Source organism: Hypanus sabinus, unplaced genomic scaffold, assembly GCF_030144855.1.
Source record: "Hypanus sabinus isolate sHypSab1 unplaced genomic scaffold, sHypSab1.hap1 scaffold_911, whole genome shotgun sequence".
Taxonomy (NCBI): domain Eukaryota; kingdom Metazoa; phylum Chordata; class Chondrichthyes; order Myliobatiformes; family Dasyatidae; genus Hypanus; species Hypanus sabinus.
Window position 1 is genome coordinate 28,156 of NW_026781764.1, and position 21,880 is coordinate 50,035.

Here is a 21,880-nt window from a genome sequence, read left to right on the forward strand (position 1 = left end):
ACTGTGGTAGACACGACCAGTAGGATGGAAGTTACAGGTTGTCAGGGTTTCGGAAGTGTGAGAAGTTACCATCACTGGACAGAAGGTTCTTGCGATACTGAAAGGTCTGAAGGTAGATGAGACAGCTGGACTTGATGGTCTACACGCCTGGGCTCTGGGGAGTTTTGACGCCTGGTCTTACATCATTTTCTACTCGATATCGGCCACTCGTTTCTGAGCCTCTCCACAGTTCTGTGTAGATAGGTCGATTATTTGGTTCCTGTCGTGTGTGCAATGTCACCAAACCGGTCCCGCCCACTCTTCGCCTCTCCTTCCTTCCTCTTCCCTCTGCAACACAGCAGCTATCAGACACACAGACAGAGACGCGCAGTCTCTGAGGCAGTCACACGAGTCAAGACTTCTGGAACGGCCAGAGGTAGGGAGATGGTGGGGAAGGGGGGAATGGTGAGAGGGAGAGAAGGAGCGGGTGAGGGCTGAGGGTGGGAATTGAGGGATACGGAGGGCGGATCGTGAGGGAAGTAGGCGAGAGGGAAAGAGGAACTGTGTGGTGGTAGGAAGGGGAAGCGAAAGAGGGTGTGGAGGGAAGGGAACGAGAAATGAAGCGGACGGAGTGAACGGGTGAGGAGGGCGGATATTGGGGGAATAGGAGAAGGTGAGAGACGACTGCGTGTGCCGAGTTAAGAAGCACAAAACCCTTCCCCACCCTCGAAAATTCGGAAGGGGAAAGTGTAGTGGGATATCTGGAAAGAGAGCGAGTGGGATTAGGAGAGAAAATGGGAATGGGAGAGAGAAAGGAACGGAAGAAGGAAAGGAGAGAGTGATAAAAGCAGGAAGGTGGGAGCGGGAAAATGAGAGCGAGATGGAGTGAGAATGAGATGTATTGAGAGAGAGATAGAGAGAGAGAGAGAGAGAGAGAGAGAGAGAGAGAGAGAGAGAGAGAGAGAGAGAGAGAGAGAGAGTGAGAGAGAGAGAGAGAGAGAGATAGAGAGAGAGAGAGAGAGAGAGAGAGAGAGAGAGAGAGAGAGAGAGAGAGAGAGAGAGAGAATGTCGTTTGATAAGGGCAGATCGAGTACAAGGAATTCGAGTGTGTGCTTGTGTGCTGGGGAGATTCCTTTGGCCAGTCACTCTCCAGATCTCTCTCCTCCCTCTATTTCTCATCACCCGCCCCCGCCACTCTCTTCTCACTCAAACACCCTCTCTCACACACAATCTCTCACCTCCCCGCACTTCCTCTCTCATCACTGTCCCTCTCTTTATCGGCTGTTCATCAGGTGTTAGTGGACCACGGTCTCCCACTCCGGGTTTCCTGTCCCGAAGGTCCCGTCCCTTTCAGGAGCTCAGAGACTCGACAGGATGGACGACAGCGAGACCTACGCGAACATGCGGCTCACAGGGACGGACCCACAAGCTCCTTCGGGAGGTGAGTAGTGCAGAGAGAGGGAGACAGCTTACAGCTGTCTCTGATCCCGGGAGTATGAGATAGGATAGCGTGGACGGAGCTACTCTCCATGGCTGACCCCGGGGATGTGGTGTGGTCGGTCGGTGCTGAGGGCGCTTTACTCGGTGTCTGACCCCAGGTACTCATGACGACTCGCTGCAAGTTTTAAGGCTGATTTACACTCTGCGTAGTAGCCGAAAGCGTAGCCTTTGTAAGTGGCCTGCGCCGTTCTGAACATTTATATCTGTGCCTCGGTATGTCTGCGTTGCTCTGCAATTCACTAGCCAAACGCTAGATGGCGGTATGGTTTATATGATTCTCAGTCACTGACCCGGGATCAGTGACGTGACAGTGTGGAGGGAGCTGCACTGTGTTTATGTCTAAAAAATGTGTGATAGGACTGTGTGGAGAGAGTTTCTCTCTGTGCCTCAACCGTGAATGTGCTGTGTGAAGGTGTGGATGGAGACTTACTCTGAGTCTGACCCCGGGAATGTGCGGTGTGACGGTGAGGAGGAAGCCACTCACAGATTCTCACCCTCAGATGTTCTGTCCCCAGCTGTACCGGATGTATCGTACGTGCAGCTGAATATCACGGCCACCTCGGCGCCCCGGGTCCGGAGAGATGAAGGTCAGTTTCATCTTTTTTGGTTTGACAGTGTTTAGGTGACGTGTCGATTCCTTTCGATAGATTTCAGGGCAAAGTACTGTTGACCCCGATAATTCACTGCTGCAGAATACGTCAGAGGGAACTCGTGATATAGACCATGATCAGGGAGCTCATTGGAAGCGTGGGGCGGTGTTTGGTGTGGATGGTGCCTTCGTGAGGGGATGTCTGGACAGAGCCCTGTGGGATGGGGTGAGGAGGCAGTGCTGTGCGAGGGGGCGCTGAGGAGGGGATTCACTGGGAGGCGTGTAGTGGTGGGTGAGGCTTGGAATTCGGTGAGGAGGATTTGCTGTGAGAGTGGTCGCTGAGGGGAAAAGGACATTGAGGAGGGAGCACGGAGCAGAGGGAACACCGTGGAAGAAGGGTCGATAAAAAGGAAACAACATTGGAGTGGAGGTGATGCGGGAACCATGGAGGAAGCGGAAATGAGCCAGCACAGTGGAAAACTTGAACGAATCTCTCAACTTTCGAACCACCTTTTTCTCTCCTCTGATCTCTCTGTCTCCCTCTCTCTCTCCTACTTTCCCCGCTTTCCCTCCCTTATTCCCCACCCTTTTTCCTCAGCTTTGCCTTCCACCACCCTCCCTCTCACACATCTTTCATTCCTCTCTCAACCTCTCCATATTTTACCACCTTTGCCCCTCCCTCTGCCTACTCTCTCTAATTTCGCACATCTATCGAAAATCCTTATATCTCTCCCCATCCGTCTCTCTCCCCATGCCCTTTCCCCTCTACTCTTCCAACCAATTCCCCTTCTCCCAAATTTCAACCTCCCTCCCCTTCCCTCTCTTGCCCAACACTCCAAACTCGCCCATCTATCACACTCCCCCTTTCACCCTTCCTCACCCTCCCACTCTCCTTTGCGCTCTTTCCCTCATTGAATACTCATTCACTGACCTCCGGCTATCTCCGCCCCCTCTCAAACTGCTCTCTCCCCTTCTCCCCATTTTCCGCTTATCTCCCGCTCCGCAACCTTTCTCTCTTTCTGTCCCGTCCCCTTTCCCCCTCTCTCGCAATCTCCCTTTCTGTTCCTCTGTTCCTTACCCTCTCTGCATCCCACTTATCTTCGAACCTCACTCTCCTATCTCCCACTGCTCTCTTTGCTCTCTCTCGTCCCTCCCCCTACCCTCACTCTTATCCTCTATCACCGCTCTCTCTTCCTCGGCCACTCTCTGCGTCTCCTCTAACAATTCTCAACCCAATTCTCTCTCTTCTATATTCCCGCTCATTGCGTCTATCGCTCACCACTGTCTCCTCCTCTCTATCCATCTATCATCCTCTCTCCCCCCGTGTTCCCCGTTCCCTCACATTCTTTCTCCCTGCCTCTCATCCTTTCCCCCCTTTACTTAACCCACACTTCCCCTACTCTCTTTTCGCCTTTTTCTGCTCTCTCTCGCTGCCGCCACTCCCCGTTCTATCACCTTCTCTCTGTTCCTCCCTCGGTCTGCATCCCAGTTGGTCTGAGCTCCACCTACGCAGAGGTGAAATTCCTGAACGATCAGCCCGTAATCGATGAGGATCAGGCTTCTCCCATTGCCCCAGGACCCCGCAAGCTGCCAACCAATGCACAAACAGGTCAGAGATCACAATTATGACGCCACTGTGGACACTTCACATGTTACATGCAGAAGTGTGTGTTTCAGTAAATACTGCAAATTACTCTCCTTCGGCCAATTTCCTAGCATCTCGTCCCACATACCGGCCACCATTTGGGTCCAAAAATTAGTCACTTGGATGCCCAATTAAATGTATTTCTTCTCTCATCTTCGCCGTGTGCATTCTCGTCCGTGACTGTAGCAGAGGTGACCCTCATGGATTTGTCCACCTCTGTAAGTTCACCCGTACACTCCAACGAACAAAGGCCCTCTGTGAGGTCACCCGTACACTCCAACGAACAAAGGCCCTCTGTGAGGTCACCCGTACACCCCAGGGAACAAAGCCCCTCTGTGAGGTCACCCGTACACTCCAAGGAACAAAGCCCCTCTGTGAGGTCAGTTCTAGGCCCCAAGGAATCAAGACCCTCTGTGAGGTCACCCGTACACTCCAAGGAACAAAGCCCCTCTGTAAGGTCACCCGTACACTCCAACGTACAAAGCCCCTCTGTAAGTTCACCCGTACACTCCAAGGAACAAAGCCCCTCTGTGAGGCCACCCGTTCACTCCAAGGAACAAAGCCCCTCTGTAAGGTCACCCGTAGACTCCAAGGAACAAAGCCCCTCTGTAAGGTCACCCGTACACTCCAAGGAACAAAGCCCCTCTGTGAGGTCACCTGTACACTCCAAGGAACAAAGCCCCTCTGTAAGGTCACCCGTACACTCACAGGAACAAAGCCCCTCTGTGAGGCCACCCGTACACTCCAAGGAACAAAGCCCCTCTGTAAGGTCACCGTACACTCCAAGGAACAAAGCCCCTCTGTGAGGTCACCCGTACACTCCAAGGAACAAAGCCCCTCTGTAAGGTCACCCGTAGACTCCAAGGAACAAAGCCCCTCTGTAAGGTCACCCGTACACTCCAAGGAACAAAGCCCCTCTGTGAGGTCACCTGTACACTCCAAGGAACAAAGCCCCTTTGTGAGGTCACCCGTACACTCCAAGGAACAAAGCCGCTCTGTAAGGTCACCCGTACACTCCAAGGAACAAAGCCCCTCTGTAAGGTCACCCGTACACTCCAAGGAACAAAGCCCCTCTGAGAAGTCACCCGTACACCCCAGGGAACAAAGCCCCTCTGTAAGGTCACCCGTACACTCCAACGAACAAAGCCCCTCTGTGAGGTCACCCCTACACTCCAAGGAACAAAGCCCCTCTGTGAGGTCACCCGTACACTCCAAGGAACAAAGCCCCTCTGTGAGGTCACCCGTACACTCCAACGAACAAAGCCCCTCTGTGAGGTCACCCGTAGACTCCAAGGAATAAAGCCCCTCTGTGAGGTCACCCGTAGACTCCAAGGAATAAAACCCCTCTGTAAGGTCACCCGTACCCTGCAACGAACAAAGCCCCTCTGTAAGGTCACTTGTACACTCCAAGGAACAACGCCCCTCTGTGAGGTCACCCGTACACCCCAGGGAACAAAGCCCCTCTGTGAGGTCACCCGTACACTCCAAGGAACAAAGTCCCTCTGTAAGGTCACCCGTACACTCCAAGGAACAAAGCCCCTCTGTGAGGTCACCCGTACACTCCAAGGAACAAAGCCCCTCTGTGAGGTCAACCGTACACTCCGAGGAACAAAGCCCCTCTGTGAGGTCACCCGTACACCCCAGGGAACAAAGCCCCTCTGTGAGGTCACCCGTACACTCCAAGGAACAAAGCCCCTCTGTAAGGTCACCCGTACACTCCAAGGAACAAAGCCCCTCTGTGAGGTCACCCGTACACTCCAAGGAACAAAGCCCCTCTGAGAGGTCACCCGTACACTCCAATGAATAAAGCCCCTCTGTGAGGTCACCCGTACACTCCAACGTACAAAGCCCCTCTGTAAGGTCACCCGGACACCCCAGGGAACAAAGCCCCACTGAGAGGTCACCCGTACACCCCAGGGAACAAAGCCCCTCTGTGAGGTCACCCGGACACTCCAAGGAACAAAGCCCCTCTGTGAGGTCACCCGTACACTCCAAGGAACAAAGCCCCTCTGTAAGGTCACCCGTACACCCCAGGGAACAAAGCCCCTCTGTAAGGTCACCCGTACACTCCAAGGAACAAAGCCCCTCTGTGAGGTCACCCGTACACTCCAAGGAACAAAGCCCCACTGTGAGGTCACCCGTACACTCCAAGGAACAAAGCCCCTCTGTAAGGTCACCCGTACACTCCAACGTACAAAGCCCCTCTGTAAGTTCACCCGTACACTCCAAGGAACAAAGCCCCTCTGTGAGGCCACCCGTACACTCCAAGGAACAAAGCCCCTCTGTAAGGTCACCCGTAGACTCCAAGGAACAAAGCCCCTCTGTAAGGTCACCCGTACAATCCAAGGAACAAAGCCCCTCTGTGAGGTCACCTGTACACTCCAAGGAACAAAGCCCCTCTGTAAGGTCACCCGTACACTCACAGGAACAAAGCCCCTCTGTGAGGCCACCCGTACACTCCAAGGAACAAAGCCCCTCTGTAAGGTCACCCGTACACTCCAAGGAATAAAGCCCCTCTGTAAGGTCACCCGTACACTCCAAGGAACAAAGCCCCTCTGTGAGGTCACCCGTACACTCCAAGGAGCAAAGCCCCTCTGTGAGGTCACCTGTACACTCCAAGGAACAAAGCCCCTCTGTAAGGTCACCCGTAGACTCCAAGGAACAAAGCCCCTCTGTAAGGTCACCCGTACACTCCAAGGAACAAAGCCCCTCTGTGAGGTCACCTGTACACTCCAAGGAACAAAGCCCCTTTGTGAGGTCACCCGTACACTCCAAGGAACAAAGCCGCTCTGTAAGGTCACCCGTACACTCCAAGGAACAAAGCCCCTCTGTGAGGTCACCCGTACACTCCAAGGAACAAAGCCCCTCTGAGAGGTCACCCGTACACTCCAAGGAATAAAGCCCCTCTGTGAGGTCACCCGTACACTCCAACGTACAAAGCCCCTCTGTAAGGTCACCCGGACACCCCAGGGAACAAAGCCCCACTGAGAGGTCACCCGTACACCCCAGGGAACAAAGCCCCTCTGTGAGGTCACCCGGACACTCCAAGGAACAAAGCCCCTCTGTGAGGTCAGTCCTAGGCTCCAAGGAATTAAGTCCTGAGCTGCCCGACATCACTTCATAACTCAGTCCCTCGAGCTCTTGCAACATCCTGGGAAATCTCCCTCTGCACACTTTCCAGCGCACTTACATCTTTCCTACAGCAGGGCGAACCAAGACTGAACCGTAATCCGAGTGCCTCCTCGCCGACGTCTTGGACAACTGGGATGTGACCTCCCGACTCCCGGACTCAGTGTCCTGACTGATAAAGGCAAACGTGTCGAACACCTTCTTCACCAGCCTGTCGACCTGTATCTCCCGTCCTCCTACAGACTCCTTCATTCCTTAAACTTCCCTGTCCTCCAGCAATCTTCACGTCGTAGCAAACTCAAACCGGAGTATTAATTCAAGCATCCAAGTCTTTGACATAATAGAAGAATAATCGGACACAACGAGACCCTGTGGAACACCACAGGACACCGTCAGCCAACATGTAAAACCTACAGCACAAAGTTGTGCCGAACATGTCCCTACAATAGAAATGACGAGACTTCCTGTTCGCCCTTTATTTTTCAAAGTTCCCTGTACCTGTCCAGAAGTCTCTTAAAACACCCTATTTCTGTGTGGGGTATGTATCCATGTTTCTATAAAATACCCGAGCGTATCTTACCCTAAATGAGGTACAACGTTGGGAAAATGTATACGTACAGACATTAGTGGGTGAAATGAACGGGCGGACGATTATTTAGATGGACAGAACATTCAAAATGCAAAGGGACTTGGATACCCTGAAGGTCAGTCTCCAGTTTGAGTCGGGGGTGGAGAAGGCCAGTGCAATGTTGCCATTGATTTCTAGAGGTACGGAATATAAGAACAGGGATATGATGTTGAGGCACTCGGAGACCACACTTGGAGTATTCTCTGCCGTCTGGGGCTCCTTATGGATGTGCTAACATTGGAGAGGTTTCAGGGAAGATTCACCAGAATGGTTCCTGGAATGAGAGGGTTGTTGTATGAGGAACATCTGGAGCTTTCGGGCTGTATTCCCTGGAGTTCAGGAGACTGAGGGGGGGGGGGGCGGAGATCTCACAGAAACTTTCCGATTGTCTAAAGGCCTGAACAGATTAGATACAATATGTTATTCCGCGTGATAGGGGAGTCTAGGACAAGAGGTCACGACTTCAGGATTGAAGATAGTCCATTTAGAACGGAGATGCAGCTAAGTTACGAGTTAGTCAGAGACTGGTAAAGCTGTGGAATTTGTTGCCACAAGCGGCTGTGGAGGCCAAATCATTTGGTGCATTTCAGGCAGAGATCTATAGTTTCTTGATTAGCCGGGATATCGAAGGGTATTTGCAGTATGCAGGGGAGTGGGGATGACGGAAGAATTGGTTCAGCTCATGACTGAATGGCGGGGCAGACTTGAATAACCGAATGGCCTCCTTCTGCTGCCATTTCTTATCATCGCATGGTCTTGTGGTCTCTCCACAGCTGCGCATGAACAGCAGCCGAAAGTAAAGATCGGAAATAGACCGCACCGTCTGATCTGCCTAATCTGCCTAGTTACGTCAGCCATTATCGTGACTGTGGCCGGTCTCTCGATCCATGGTGAGTGGAACGTTCTCCCAGTGGAGTCACACCATACGTAAAGAGAGTGGAATAAATTGTTATTGTAAAACACCACAATGACACAGACGCGCCGTTTGCCGTAACACCGATTAAAACCCCATCACCACAACACGGACACACCCCTGACCGTGATAAAAACACGGCCTTTACCGTAACACAATCAAGACTCGTCCTGACACCGAAGCGCCATTCACCATAACATCAACAATGCTGTTGCCGAAGCACGGTCACGACCTTCAACGAGACACAGATATACTCCTGACCGCGACGCTGACACTACATCGCCGTGACACAAACATGACCCAGTCCCCAATTGTAACATCAACAAAACCTTCACCAGGACATTGATATACCCCATCGCCGTGACAGTCACACTGACCGCAACTTACTCCTCACTGTAATATCGACATGCCCCTGAACGTGTCACTGATAAATTCCTTAAGCGACACCGAAACACACCTCACAGTGACACCGACACGGTCTTCACCGTGACACTGAGGTACCGCATACCGTGACATCTCCACGCTCCACAACGTGATCCAGTCCGCATCACACCGTGACACAGAAATCGCATTAACACCCTTTACCGAGACAGTATCGCTCCTCTGCACCGCTCGCTCAGGCAATGCCCCACACCTCACCCTGACACAGGCAAACCCCTTAACGTGATACTGACACCTAAATTCACAATGACACCAACATAGTACTCTCTGTGACACCGAGACACACCTCAGCGTGACCGTCTCACACCCAGCGTGGCCATGACATGTCTCTCACCGTGACACTGACATACCCCGCTCTGTGAGACCAGCACACCCCACACATGACACAGATACTCCACCCACGGTGACACCACAAGGGCCCCCACACTGGCATTTTCCTCGACTTGACATCGAGAGACACTTCATTGTGATCCGGCACACCTATCGCCGGGGCACAGAAACTCCTCACAGTTTCCTCACACGTCCCTCACAGGAAATCGGACATGTCCAGCATGATACTGACGTAGACCCCCATTGTAACATCAACAAAATCTTCATCGGGACATTGATGTACATCATAGTGTGACACAGACGCGCCCCACAATGTGGCGCCGACGCCTCTCACTGTGCCATCAGCATCTCCTTCACTGTGACACCCTTCACCGTGACACTGACACAACAAAATTATAATGGTGCATAGCTCCCTGAAGGTGGAATCTCATCTGCATAGGGTGGTAAAGAAAACTTTTGGTATGCTGGCCTTATAAATAAGAGCATTGAGTATGGGAGTTGGGATGTAATGTTAAAATTGTACAAGGCGTTGGTAAGACCAAATTTGGAGTATTGTGTACAGTTCTGGTCACCGAATGATAGGAAAGATGTCAACAAAATATAGAGAGTATAGAAAAGATTTACTAGAATGTTTCCTGGTTTTCTGCACCTGAGTTACAGGGAAAGGCTGAACAAGTTAGGTCTTTATTCTTTGGAGCGTAGAAGGTTGAGGGTGAAGTTGATAGAGGTATTTGAAATTATGAGGGGGATAGATAGAGTTGACGTGTATAGGCTTTTCCCATTGAGAGTAGGGGAGATTCAAGCAAGAGGACATGAGTTGAGACTTACGGGGCAAAGGTTTAGGGGCAACACGAGAAATATTTTTTTTTACTCAGAGACTGGTGGCTGTGTGGAACGAGCTTCCAGCAGAAGTGGTAGAGGCAGGTTCGGTATTGTCATATAAAGTAAGATTGGATAGGTACATGGACAGTAAATGAATGGGGGGTTATGGGCTGAGTGCAGTGCGTTGAAAATAGGTGAGAGTAAGCGTTGGGAACGGACTAGAAGGGCCGAGATAGCCTGCTTCCGTGCTGTAATTGTGATATTGCTACATGGTTATAATCTCCGTGACCAGTTCGGTAGCGTGACGCTGACTCACGTGTCACTGCAAACGCTAAACATCCTTCACCATCTCTCTCAGTGTCACAGATTCGTCAGTCGAAGGAAACCAGCCACCGAAACTACCATCAGTTAAACTCATCCCTTCAATCCAAGCTTTCAGCGGTCAAATCTAATCTGTCCGATCTCCGTCACCAGATCTGTGAATTGCTGACCAGAAGCAGAGGTGAGGCATCATCCCTCTCTTTCACCCGCTCCTCATCACAGGGCAGGCATGGAGAGAGGAAGCGTCACTCAGTGCTTAATATCGGGAGTGTGTGAAGAGAAGGTATGGAGGGTGATTCAATCTGTGTTTGACCCGGTGAATGTGTGATGGAGATGCGTGGAGGAAACTTCACTCTATCACTGAATCCAGTATGGATCCAACTTCACTCTGTGTCAGACTGCAGGATTCTGCGATGGGACACTGCCCAGAGAGATTCACCCCATGTCGGACCCCTGAAGTGTGTTATGGCACCGTGGAGAAAACGTTTTACTCTGAATGTGGGAGTGTGTGAAGGGACGGTGTAGCGGGGGATTCACTCCGTGTCGGAATCCGGGAGTGAATGATGGGAAGTTTCAGAGGGGGATTCATTTTGAGTCTGAATACGGGAGTGTGTTATGTGATCGAGGAGAGACAGCTTCAGTATGTGTCTAAATCGGTGAGTGAGTGATGGGACGTTGCAGAGGGAGCTTCGCTCTGTGTCTGACTCCCGGAGTGTGTAATGGGATCGTAGAGAGAGAGCGTTTGTGTTTGATTCCAGGAGTGTGTGATGGGACGGTGCAGATGGAGGGTTTACTCTATGTGACACCGGATTGTGTGTTTGGATATTTTGGAGGGAGTCTGACCCCGTGAGTGTGCCATTGGAGGGTGTGGGCGGAGCTTCGCATTGTGTGAAAACACAGGTGGGTGTGATGGAACGGTCCAGAGAGAGCCTCACACTGTGACCTGCCAGGAGATGCGTGACGGGACGTAAGGATGGAGATTCACACCGATATTCGTCGTGTGCACAGAGGGAGTTTCTTTCTGTCTCTGAACGCTGGAGTGTGTAATGGGGCCGTGGAGAGAGAGAGATTCACATTGTGCCTGATCAGGCTGTGTGTTATTGGACTTTGTAGAGGATCTAAATTCTGTTGTCTGACCCCGGGAGCGTGTGAGTGGCGGTGTTGAGGGAGCTTTCCTCTGTAACTGACCCCGGGAGTATCTGACCCCCTGCCTTTATAAAAGGCAGTGTGCACGGAGCTTCTCTCCGCGTCTGACCCCGGGCCTTTATTAAAGGCAGTGTGCACGGAGCGTCTCTCCACGTCTGACCACGGGTGTTTATAATAGGCAGTGTGCACGGAGCGTCTCTCCACGTCTGACCCCGGGTGTTTATAATAGTCAGTGTGCACGGAGCTTCTCTCCACGTCTGACCCCGGGTGTTTATAATAGGCAGTGTGCACGGAGCTTCTTTCCACGTCTGACCCCGGGCGTTTTTAAAAGGCAGTGTGCAGGGAGCATCACTCCACTTCTGACCCCGGGCGTTTATAAAAGGCCGTGTGCACGGAGCATCACTCCACGTCTGACCCCGGGCGTTTAAAAAAGGCCGTGTGCACGGAGCTTCAATCCACGTCTGACCCCGGGGGTTTATAATAGGCAGTGTGCACGGAGCTTCTCTCCACGTCTGACCACGGGCGTTTATAAAAGACAGTGTGCACGGAGCTTCTCTCCACGTCTGACCCCGTCCGTTTATAAAAGACAGTGTGCATGGAGCTTCACTCCACGTCTGATCCCGGGCGTTTATAAAAGACAGTGTGTACGCAGCTTCACTCCACGTCTGACCCCGGGCTTTTATAAAAGGCAGTGTGCACGGAGCATCACACCACGTCGGACCCCGGTGGTTTATAAAAGGCCGTGTGCATGGAGCTTCACTCCACGTCTGACCCCGGGCGTTTATAAAAGGCAGTGTGCACGGAGCTTCACTCCACGTCTGACCACGGGCGTTTATAAAAGGCAGTGTTCACGGAGCTTCACTCCTCGTCTGACCCCGGGCGTTTATAAAAGGCAGTGTGCACGGAGATTCACTCAACGTCTGACCCCGGGGGTTTATGAAAGACAGTGTGCAGGGAGCTTCACTCCACGTCTGACCCCGGGCGTTTATAAAAGGCAGTGTGTATGGAGCTTCACTCCACGTCTGACCCCGGGAGTTTATAAAAGGCAGTGTGCATGGAGCTTCACTCCACGTCTGACCCCGGGCGTATATAAAAGGCAGTGTGCAGGGAGCTTCACTCCACGTCTGACCCCGGGAGTTTATAAAAGGCAGTGTGCATGGAGCTTCACTCCACGTCTGACCCCGGGCGTTTATAAAAGGCAGTGTGCAGGGAGCTTCACTCCACGTCTGACCCCGGGGATTTATAAAAGGCAGTGTGCAGGGAGCTTCACTCCACGTCTGACCCCGGGGGTTTATAAAAGGCAGTGTGCACGGAGCTTCACTCCACGTCTGACCCCGGGCGTTTATATAAAGCAGTGTGCACGGAGTTTCACTCCACGTCTGACCGCGGGCGTTTATAAAAGGCAGTGTGCACGGAGCTTCACTCCACGTCTGACCCCGGGAACGGTGACGCATGTCTGGAGAGGAGACATGACAGAGGTATACAAGATATAAAGTAGAATAGATAGCCAGCGCCTCTTCCCCAGGGCAACACTGCTTAACACAAGAGGACATGGCGTTCGTGTAAGGGGTGGGAAATTCAAGGGGGATATTAGAGAGAGGTTGGTGCGTGGAATGCACTGCCTGAGTCCGTGATGGAGGCAGATACACTAGTGAAATCTAAGAAACTACTAGACAGGTACATGGAGGAAATTATGGTGTGGGGGGATATATGGGAGGCAGGGTTTAAGTGTCGGCACAACATTGTGGGCCACTGGGCCTGTACTGTGCTGTATTATTCTATGTTCTATTCACTCTGTGTCCTGAACACAGCAGTGTGTGATGAATGGTGTGGAGGGAACTTCACTGTGTCTGATCCTTGTTACTTTCCGACGGGAGTATGTGGAGGGAGATTCACACTGTGTCTGACCTCGGGGGTGCGTGATGGGACCGCGTGGAGGGAATTTCACTCTGTGTCAACCCGTGTGTGGTGATGGGGAAGTGTGAAGGGAGATTCACTCTTTGTGTCACTATTCCTTGTCCCTGATTTTCAGAGCAAACATGTTCCCAGGACTGGGTCACAAATAAAGACCGGAGTTATTACGTATCCAGGTATGAAACATCTTTCCAAGAAGCGATGCAAGAATGTTCAATCCGTTATTCAAGGCTGCTGGAAATAAATTCCAGGGATGAAGCGGTATGTGTCACAGCACGGGAAGATCCCACAATAATCATCACACACTCCCGGGGTCAGATACAGAGTGAACCCCCCTCCCAACCGTCACACCGCACAGTCCCCGAGTCAGACATAAAGAGAATCTCCCACCACACCGTCCCATCACACACTCCAGGGGTCAGGCACAGAATGAATCTCCCTCCACACCTTCCCCTCACACACTCCCGGGGTCAGATACATAGTGAATCTCCCTCCACACCGTCCCATCACAGTATCGTGTTATAATCAATAGAGGGAAGGTACGTAGATAGTTTTCAATTCTTGGCAATAATGAATTAAATTTAACTTCTCAGCTCTTTGTATTCCACAATCTTCCTGACAGCAACTTTGCTTACTGGATCGAAAAATGCGAAAACGGGTAAGATTATAACTAATCTGTGGAGTGAAGATTCGTTATTGATATAGTCCTAACGGGAGAAAATGGGATTACTTTACGGACTGAAGTAGTTTTGTCGTAAAATGGAGGGGCATTGTGATTTGTTTGTAGATTGCACCTGGGAAGGGGGTAGGGTGTTTGAATGGGAACATTTTGAGGCCGAAACGTGTCTGTCGGGCAGGACAGGGCAGTAGGAATATTTGGAAAACTGCCAGAGGGCAGTGGGGAGAGATCAGTGACAGAGTTTATTTTAGTACTGACATATCTGGGTGAGGACAGCGCGGTTCAGTGGGACTATTTTGGAGATATTCGCCGGACTGTGAGGAGAGGGAGCAACGGCGGGATTCGTTTGGTGAATGACACGGATCTCTGTGGCGAGAGTTGAAGAAATGGATTAGTTTGGAGACCGATACAGGGCGGCGGACACACAGTGGGTTAACGGAATTAGTTTGCGAACTGAGGCAAGGATGTGGGATAGAGGGTGCCAGTGGTATAAATCGGGAGGCGGACCAGAGGCTATGAGGAGAGCGCGGTGTAGTGGGATATGTCAGGAGACAGACACGAAACTCTGGGTAGAGGAAAGGGCAACGAGATGAACCTGGAACCACACAGGGCTGAGGGAATACTGTGGAACATTGGGATTCATTTCGGGACAGCCATAACTGTGGGGAGACGGTGGGACGGTGGGGTTTGTTCGGGGACTGAAACAGATCAGAGGGGGGAGTATCGGCCTGTTCGATTCGTATGGGGACTGAAAGGGGACTGTAGCGGGGAAGCGGTTGGGTGGGATTAGTTTGGGGGTTTACGGGGCTGTGGGGAGACATTGGGTCAATACGATTAATTTGGGAACTGACACAGGATTGTGGGGAGACATTGGGGCCATGGGATTTTTCTGGGTACCGGCACGGGGCTGTGGGGAGAGAGTGGTTGAATGGGATGAGTTTGGGGATTCACACAGGCAATTAGGAGAGATCGAATTCATGGGATTAGCTTGGGGACGGACTCTGATCGGGTTCTCTACTGAAGCTGTTTTGTCTCTGTTGAAATTGTTTACCCCTCCTGGATAGGAATGTGGGACAGAGTCTCCTTTACAAAGCGTCCTCGGGAATACGCGTCTGCAGTCAGTGCGTAATGACTATACTTTGTGTTCATGATCGGCGTTTCATCTGCGAGAGGTCAGCAACTTTGTTCCCGGATGTTCTTCAAGAGACCCAGGGTCTCTACCAACAGCCAGTGGAGTCGACATAAATCAAGTGACTACCCCTATATTCTCCTCCTGCTCTCCCCTTCACTCTCATTCCTAAATCATGTCAAATTCTCTCCGCACCCTCCCTGCACCTCCCTCCTACATCTCCTAATCTTGTCGCCATCATATTCTCTCTAACAGACTACGACAAACCCTTCTCGTCGTCTATTCCCTTCGTTCTCGCCATTACCCACGTCACGATCTTCCTTGTTCCCTCTACCTTCCTGTCTGCCCCTCAGCTCCCCTTATTCCCGAAAGTTCTCCGCCCGCACTTTCTCTGCTCCCTCTGCACTCCTCTTTCACCTCTCTCACCTTCCCTCCTCAGGAACTCTATACCTCCCCTCCCTGTTCTCTCTAAACCCTCTCTCTAAATCTCTCTCTCAATTTCTCCTTTCCACTCACTCTCACCTCAATCCTGTGCCATCTGGTTCTCTACAACCCGACCCTGAGTGAAAGTCTGTGCGCATTCCATCTGTCGGTGCCCCTCTCGGGTTTATGGAACTCTGTAAATGTTATAACTACGCTCCAGGGAATAATGTTCCCACCTTCCTTCCCGCTCTCCTGAACTCAGTCCTCCGAGTTCTGGCAGTATCCCCGTAGAATTCCCTGTACAGTTTATCCAGATCACTGACATTTTTCCTAAAGCAGGGCAGCCTCACCGACGTCTTGTACCACGGCAACGTGACCTCCCGACTCCTGGACTCGGTGTGACTGGTGAAGACCAGCGGGCCAAGTGTCCTGTCCACCCTATCGGATGTTGTCCACAGGAATCGCTATTTCAATTATTATCTGGAAATAACAACCCCTGGAATTTGTTCTTTTGAAGCATAAGTACGGTGCAAAGATGTATAATTAATGTAAATTGCAAATATTAATAAACAACGCAGAAATGTCGAGTTTTTGCTGATGCATTGGCGTAGGGGAAGAAGCTGTTACTGAATCGCTGTGTGTGGGTGTTCAATATCCCGGAGCTGTCAAATACTCCTCCTACAATACGACTCCCAATCCCGTAATCATTCACCTGAACGCTCTCCAAATGTGACCTCACCAGTGACGTATTAATCCTGAGAATGACGTCAATGCTTTTACGTCCCAGTACTCTTGACATTAACGCTGTCACTGGCTCAAGCTGCAGGTTAATCCTTTAGGGAAGCTGAACGAGGTCTCCCAAATCCCTCTGTACCGCAGATTGTTTTTAACCCTTACACACTGTGCCGGTCATGTTTGACCCGTTCGGACATTTGACAACAGTAAAAACACCCTGAAGCTTTATAGTTTTGTACAGGTGCTGCAGATGTTTGTACTTTGCGGCTGCTCCGGGTCGAATTTGACCCTTAGCTATTGAAATGGATTTTGGATCTCTGAAAAATTAATTAAATATTCATCACCCATTTATTAACGTCAGATAGGTTATTTATACATACGAAATAGACCCGCGGTTCAAACTTTTGTATAGACACTTGTTATCAGGAGTTTCTCGGGCCGGTTCAAAATTGACCCAGACCATTCTGTGAAGATATAGAATATGAACAGGTTGCCTGGGTTACAAAAAAACATCCCGTAAGAAACTATTCTACGATTTTATTTATTTATTTTCAAATTAAATGCCCATACGATTCCCGGCACTGCATTCTATCTGCTACGTCTATTCCCATTCTCCTAATGTGTCCGGGCCCTTCTGCAGCCCCCCTCCCCCACTTCCACAGCACAAATTGTCGCTCGGTAACGCTGCTACCGACTGTGGTTTCTGGATGAGGGAGTCTATCATCCCGTTGCAGAGGGTCGGACCCCCGACCGGGATTTGGAGTCGGTATTTAAAACTGGGAGCACGTGCGCGCTGAATAATCCACATCCTGTCACGCGCACTCACAGTATCCGGGACAGAATTCCAGACGACTGGGATGGGGGAGCGCTGGGGATTGCTGAGAGGGGAGAGTGGAGGACGGAGGGGTTTAGCTCTCCTATTGACTTGGGTAGTGTGTGATGCGATTGTGCGGGTGTTGGGCCGGGGAGTTGCAGTTGAACTAAACAATATCTGAACGGTGAATGTGTGAAGGAATGGGGAACAGGGAACTCACTCTGTGTCTGCACCCGAAAGAATGTGATGGGGCAGTGTCGAGGGAGCATCACGTGTTTGATCTCGGGGGTCTGCCTTGGGACGGTGGAGAGGGAAAAGCACTCTGTGTCTTCTCCGGAAAGTGTGTGATGGAACGGTGTGGAGGGATCTTCACACTGCACCTGATCCCGGGAGTGTGTGATGGGACGGCGTGGAGGGAGACGCACTCTGTGTTTGACCCGAGCAGTGTGTGACGGGACAGAGTGGAGGGAGATTCATTCGCTCTCTGATTCCAGAATTGCGTTATACGACGATGAGTGGGAGCTGCCCTCCTTTTCCGAAACTTTAGGACAGCGCGGAGGGAGCATCAGTCGTTTTCAGACTCCGAACTTGTGTGATGTAATGTTGGTGAGGGAGCTTCACTCAGCGTCTGACTCCGGTTGTGCATGATGGGATTGTATGGAGGAGTCTCGCTCAGGGTCTGACTGACTGTGTCAGAGACTCATGTATATTTTCCCCTTGGGGCAGCCTCCAATCAGAATTCGGGAGCGGGAAATGTGTGCATTATAAACCAGTGCCTCGCGTTTGTTTGAACAACAACTAATCAGCAAGGCGGATTCATCAGCAAGAGAAAAGGAAGATAGAAACACAGGAATATAGAAAACCTACAGCACAATGCAGGCCCTTCGGCCCACAATGTTGTGCCGAACACGTCCCCACCTTAGCTTACCTATAGCCCTCTATTTTTCTAAGCTCCATGTACCTATCCAAAAGGCTATTAAAAGACCCTATCGTTTCCGCCACCACCACCGTTTCCGGCAGCCCATTCCACATATTCACCACTCTCTGAGTAAAAGACTTACCCCTGACATCTCCTCTGTACCTACTCCCCTGCACCTTAAACCCGTGTCCTCTTGTGGCAAACATTTCAGCCCCGGGAAAAAGTGAGGATAAAGCCATTAGATAGAAGGTAATTTTTGTAAAGGTTATTTTTGACCTCATGATTAGTTTCTAAATTGACTTGCCAACTTTATTGGAGTCCGGAATGATCTGGCAAATGTGGATTCGGCCAGGCTTTTTATTCTGGCAAAGATGTACCTGCTAAGTTGGAGCCGAAGCGCTGTTTAACCTCAGTGTGGAAGGGAAGAGTCCGCACTTTAATAATGGGAGGTGTTGAAGGAGAGAGGGAGTTCAATGTAGAGGATTGGGGTTCACACTCTGTAGATGGGGAAGAGAGCCGGGAAACCAAGGGGCAGATAGGAGTTGGCATTGGGTTTGACGTGTTGGAGATTCCTGAATAATTTCTGGACGCTCGGTTGAAGGAAGTGTGCGGGGTCTTTGGAGAGGATACAGAAGGGATTTATTCGGATGCTGCCCGGAATAGAGAGCACAATCCATAAGCAGTGAACGGAATTGTTGGTTTCCTCTATTACTGAGGTGTGGGTGGCAACTTCAAAGGAGATGAGGTCGGCAAGTTTTTTATTCACACGAAGACTAATGGATGCTTGGACTGTGTTACCAGAGACAGTGGTGAGGCAGAACGATATAGGCGTTTCACTGGCTCTTTGACAGACACGTGGATATACAGGGGATTTATATAGTTGGACGTGTGACGGCCGATGGGATTTAGGTTAATTGGTATATCACAACATTGCGGGCCGAAGGGTCTCATCTGTTCGGTGATTTACGTTCACCGCCCTACAGGAGGAACAAGGAGGGTTTTGAACTCATGAGATGGGAAACGCAGGGGGCGGGGTAGATGCAGGAATATGACGCTGCATTGAGAAACTCAGGGAACGACCTCTCGACATAGGCAGTGAAAGAGCCACACAGCCCTCACTACAAAACAGACACCCAGCCCTCTCACCGTGACACCGACATAGCACTCAACGGGACACGGACGCACCGCCCAACGTTATCGACACACCGTCACGCCCTTCACGGTAGCAGGGCACAATCCCCCCGTATGCATAATCCCCTCGCTCTCCAGCACTACTCCTGTCTCCGTCACAGACTGCATCCTTTACAGTACTCCCGTTCCCGTCACATTCCCTCCCTTTCAAGCTGTCCAGTCTTCGTGACACACTCCTTCTCTGCACACATCACCGTCTCCGTCAACTCCTGTCTTCCCACCGCCACAACCCGTCTCGGTGCCCCGCTGGATCCCCGAAATGTGTAGTGAGATTGGTCTGGAGAATGACACGGGGCCGTGAAGAGAGAGAGAGAGAGAGAGCGAAGCACTGGGAAATGTTCGAAGAAATCCCGGGGTTGTCTGCTGGATCTATTTTGCTTCTGTTCAGATTGTTCAAAACTTTTGATAGGAAATGTCCTGTACAAGATGATCTCTGGAAAGTCCGAATGCAGTGAATGCAAATCGTCCAGGAAGAGTTCCTCTTGTTGTCGTGATAAACACAATTTCATCTGCGAGACGGTGGAGCGGTAGTGTCCCGGAGGGGGCTGTCTGAGTCTACATCTCTCTGCAGAGTCTGGCCACCCAAGGCGTTGACGACTCCACATCAGGCGGTGATGCGACTGGACAGAGCGCCCCCGAGCGGTCATCCATGGAAATTTGCTGGTGTACAATGAGAGACCAAATTGTATCAAACTCATGACATGGCAGTACTGTACCTTCTTCCTGACACATTTCCTCTCTGCACACATCACCGTCTCCGTTATCTCCTGTCTTCCCACCACCACAACCCGTCTCGGTGTCCCGATGTATCCCCTGAGATTAGTCTGGATAATGACGCGGGGTCGTGGAGAGTGATCGGTGTAGTGAGAATAGTTTGGAGACTGACGTGGGGCTGCGTGGAGATCGCAGTATATTGAGATTAGTTTAGAGACCGACACGGGCTGTGGAGAGAGTGGAGTAGTGGGAATATGTCCAAAAAAACTCTTGGGCTTGCCAACTGGATCTGTTTTGCTTCGGCTGAGATTGTCTAACACTGTTTAATGGGAAAGTGGCCTCTAATGTTGTCTACTCTGGAAAGTTCGAATGCACGGAGTGCAAATCGACCATGAAGAGTTCGTCTTGCAATCCTGATAAACAGCGTTTCAACTACGAGACGGAGGGAGCGGTGTTGCCCTTGACGGGACCGGCTGAGTCTACATCCCTCTGAAGTCCCTGGTCACCCTCGGCGTCGTCGACTCCACAACAGGCGGTGATGCGACTGGACAGAGCGCCCCCCAGCGGACATCCATAGATATTTACTCGCGTTCAATGAGAGACCAAATCGTCACAAATTCCTGACGTCACAATAATTTCTGTGGCCCGGGAGTTATGGATGGTGTCAACCCAAGTGCAGAGTCAGGTCTGGAATTAACTCGGACTTAGACTCAAAATAAACGACGGCAGTAACTGCATCCGAAGTGTCAATCACAACCCACAGTGCTAGAAATAGATCTCCTACGGTTGAGCACTGAGTGCTCAGCACAATCCATTTAATTACAGACATTCCAGGAAGGATTGTGATAGGCAGAAATTTGCATTCCGAGTCTTAAAGTGTAAGTGACAGGGAAACACACTCCAAACGTGGCCTCAGAAGAGCCTGAAAATTAAATCCTTGCCCGGGAAATGAAAGCGAACCTTTTGTTAGCCTTCCTCTCTGCCGACACCTTGTCCACTCCAGCCTGTTGGTGTCAAAGTTTTTCAATGCCCTACTAGAAACACATTCGGAATCCGATGCCTTTCGAGGGTTCACCCACCTGAAGGATGATTCTTACATCGGCCGAGAAATTAGAGGTTACATAAGAGAAGGGGGCGAGCAGAGCCGAATATGGTGCCCCTCTCTAACGTCTTTTTCAAATGCAACGTGACTTTTCAACTCGTGTAGTTACTCAACTGCAACCCTCTTCGTCTCCGTCATCTCCTCCACACCCCCCGACATCAGAACCGGTCCCCTCCACTAAAATCCTCCCCGACTCCATGACTCCCCCCTCCTGTGCACCGCTACACATGTCAGTTGTTCCTACTTCTCCTCCTCTACCCCGCCCCCGTCTCTGTCAGTCCCTCCCTCTTCCCCACTCTCGGTTCCAGTCATTCTGTCCCTTCCAATCACCATTGCCCATCTCCCTGAGCCCCTCGCTCTTCTACACACCATCAGTCTCTGTCACCACCAGCAGTGCCAGCACCCTACCCTGTCTCCATCAGCCCCTTTCTCCCCTACGACTACCCTCGTCGCCAACCCCGTTCCCCGTCGAACAACCTCGCCACAGTCAGACAGGACATCCTCAACGTCACCACCCTCCCCCGTTGTATTCATACCTTCCCTTCCACACACCTCGTCTCCATTACTGTTTTATCCCCTACACCTTACGCCGTCTCTGTTATCCCCCCTTCCCCAACTCCTCTCGTCGTCTCTCTGAAACGCTGCGTCCCCTACAGCCTTCCAGGTTTCCGTCATCCCGCTGCATCCTCTACCCCGCTCCCTTTCTGTGTTAATGTGGAATTGTGGGGAAGAGGGAGATGTGACGTCTGGTGTTACATCAGCACACCCCCACACCCTACACCCGATGTCGATTTCCCCTACCTTCATTTCCATCACC

General features: G+C 51.2%; 1 protein-coding gene across 1 annotated transcript; it reads left to right on the plus strand.

Annotated features, from left to right (window-relative positions):
• The first annotated feature begins 1,353 nt into the window (after window positions 1-1,353).
• Window positions 1,354-15,281, plus strand: LOC132390464 (oxidized low-density lipoprotein receptor 1-like). The gene is made up of 8 exons (XM_059963078.1): window positions 1,354-1,420; window positions 1,995-2,066; window positions 3,558-3,677; window positions 8,244-8,360; window positions 10,335-10,478; window positions 13,476-13,618; window positions 13,951-14,015; window positions 15,101-15,281. The coding sequence occupies exons 1-8, from the start codon at window positions 1,354-1,356 to the stop codon at window positions 15,279-15,281; spliced, it is 909 nt and encodes a 302-aa protein (XP_059819061.1).
• Window positions 15,282-21,880: the final 6,599 nt, after the last annotated feature.

What these genes read in the sequence shown, in the direction of transcription:
- LOC132390464 (XM_059963078.1), top strand. Translation starts at nt 1,354, where the DNA reads ATGGACGACAGCGAGACCTACGCGAACATGCGGCTCACAGGGACGGAC. An exon ending in CCCACAAGCTCCTTCGGGAG is followed by an intron (nt 1,421 to 1,994) that starts GTGAGTAGTGCA and finishes TTCTGTCCCCAG; the next exon opens with CTGTACCGGATGTATCGTAC. An exon ending in CCGGGTCCGGAGAGATGAAG is followed by an intron (nt 2,067 to 3,557) that starts GTCAGTTTCATC and finishes TCTGCATCCCAG; the next exon opens with TTGGTCTGAGCTCCACCTAC.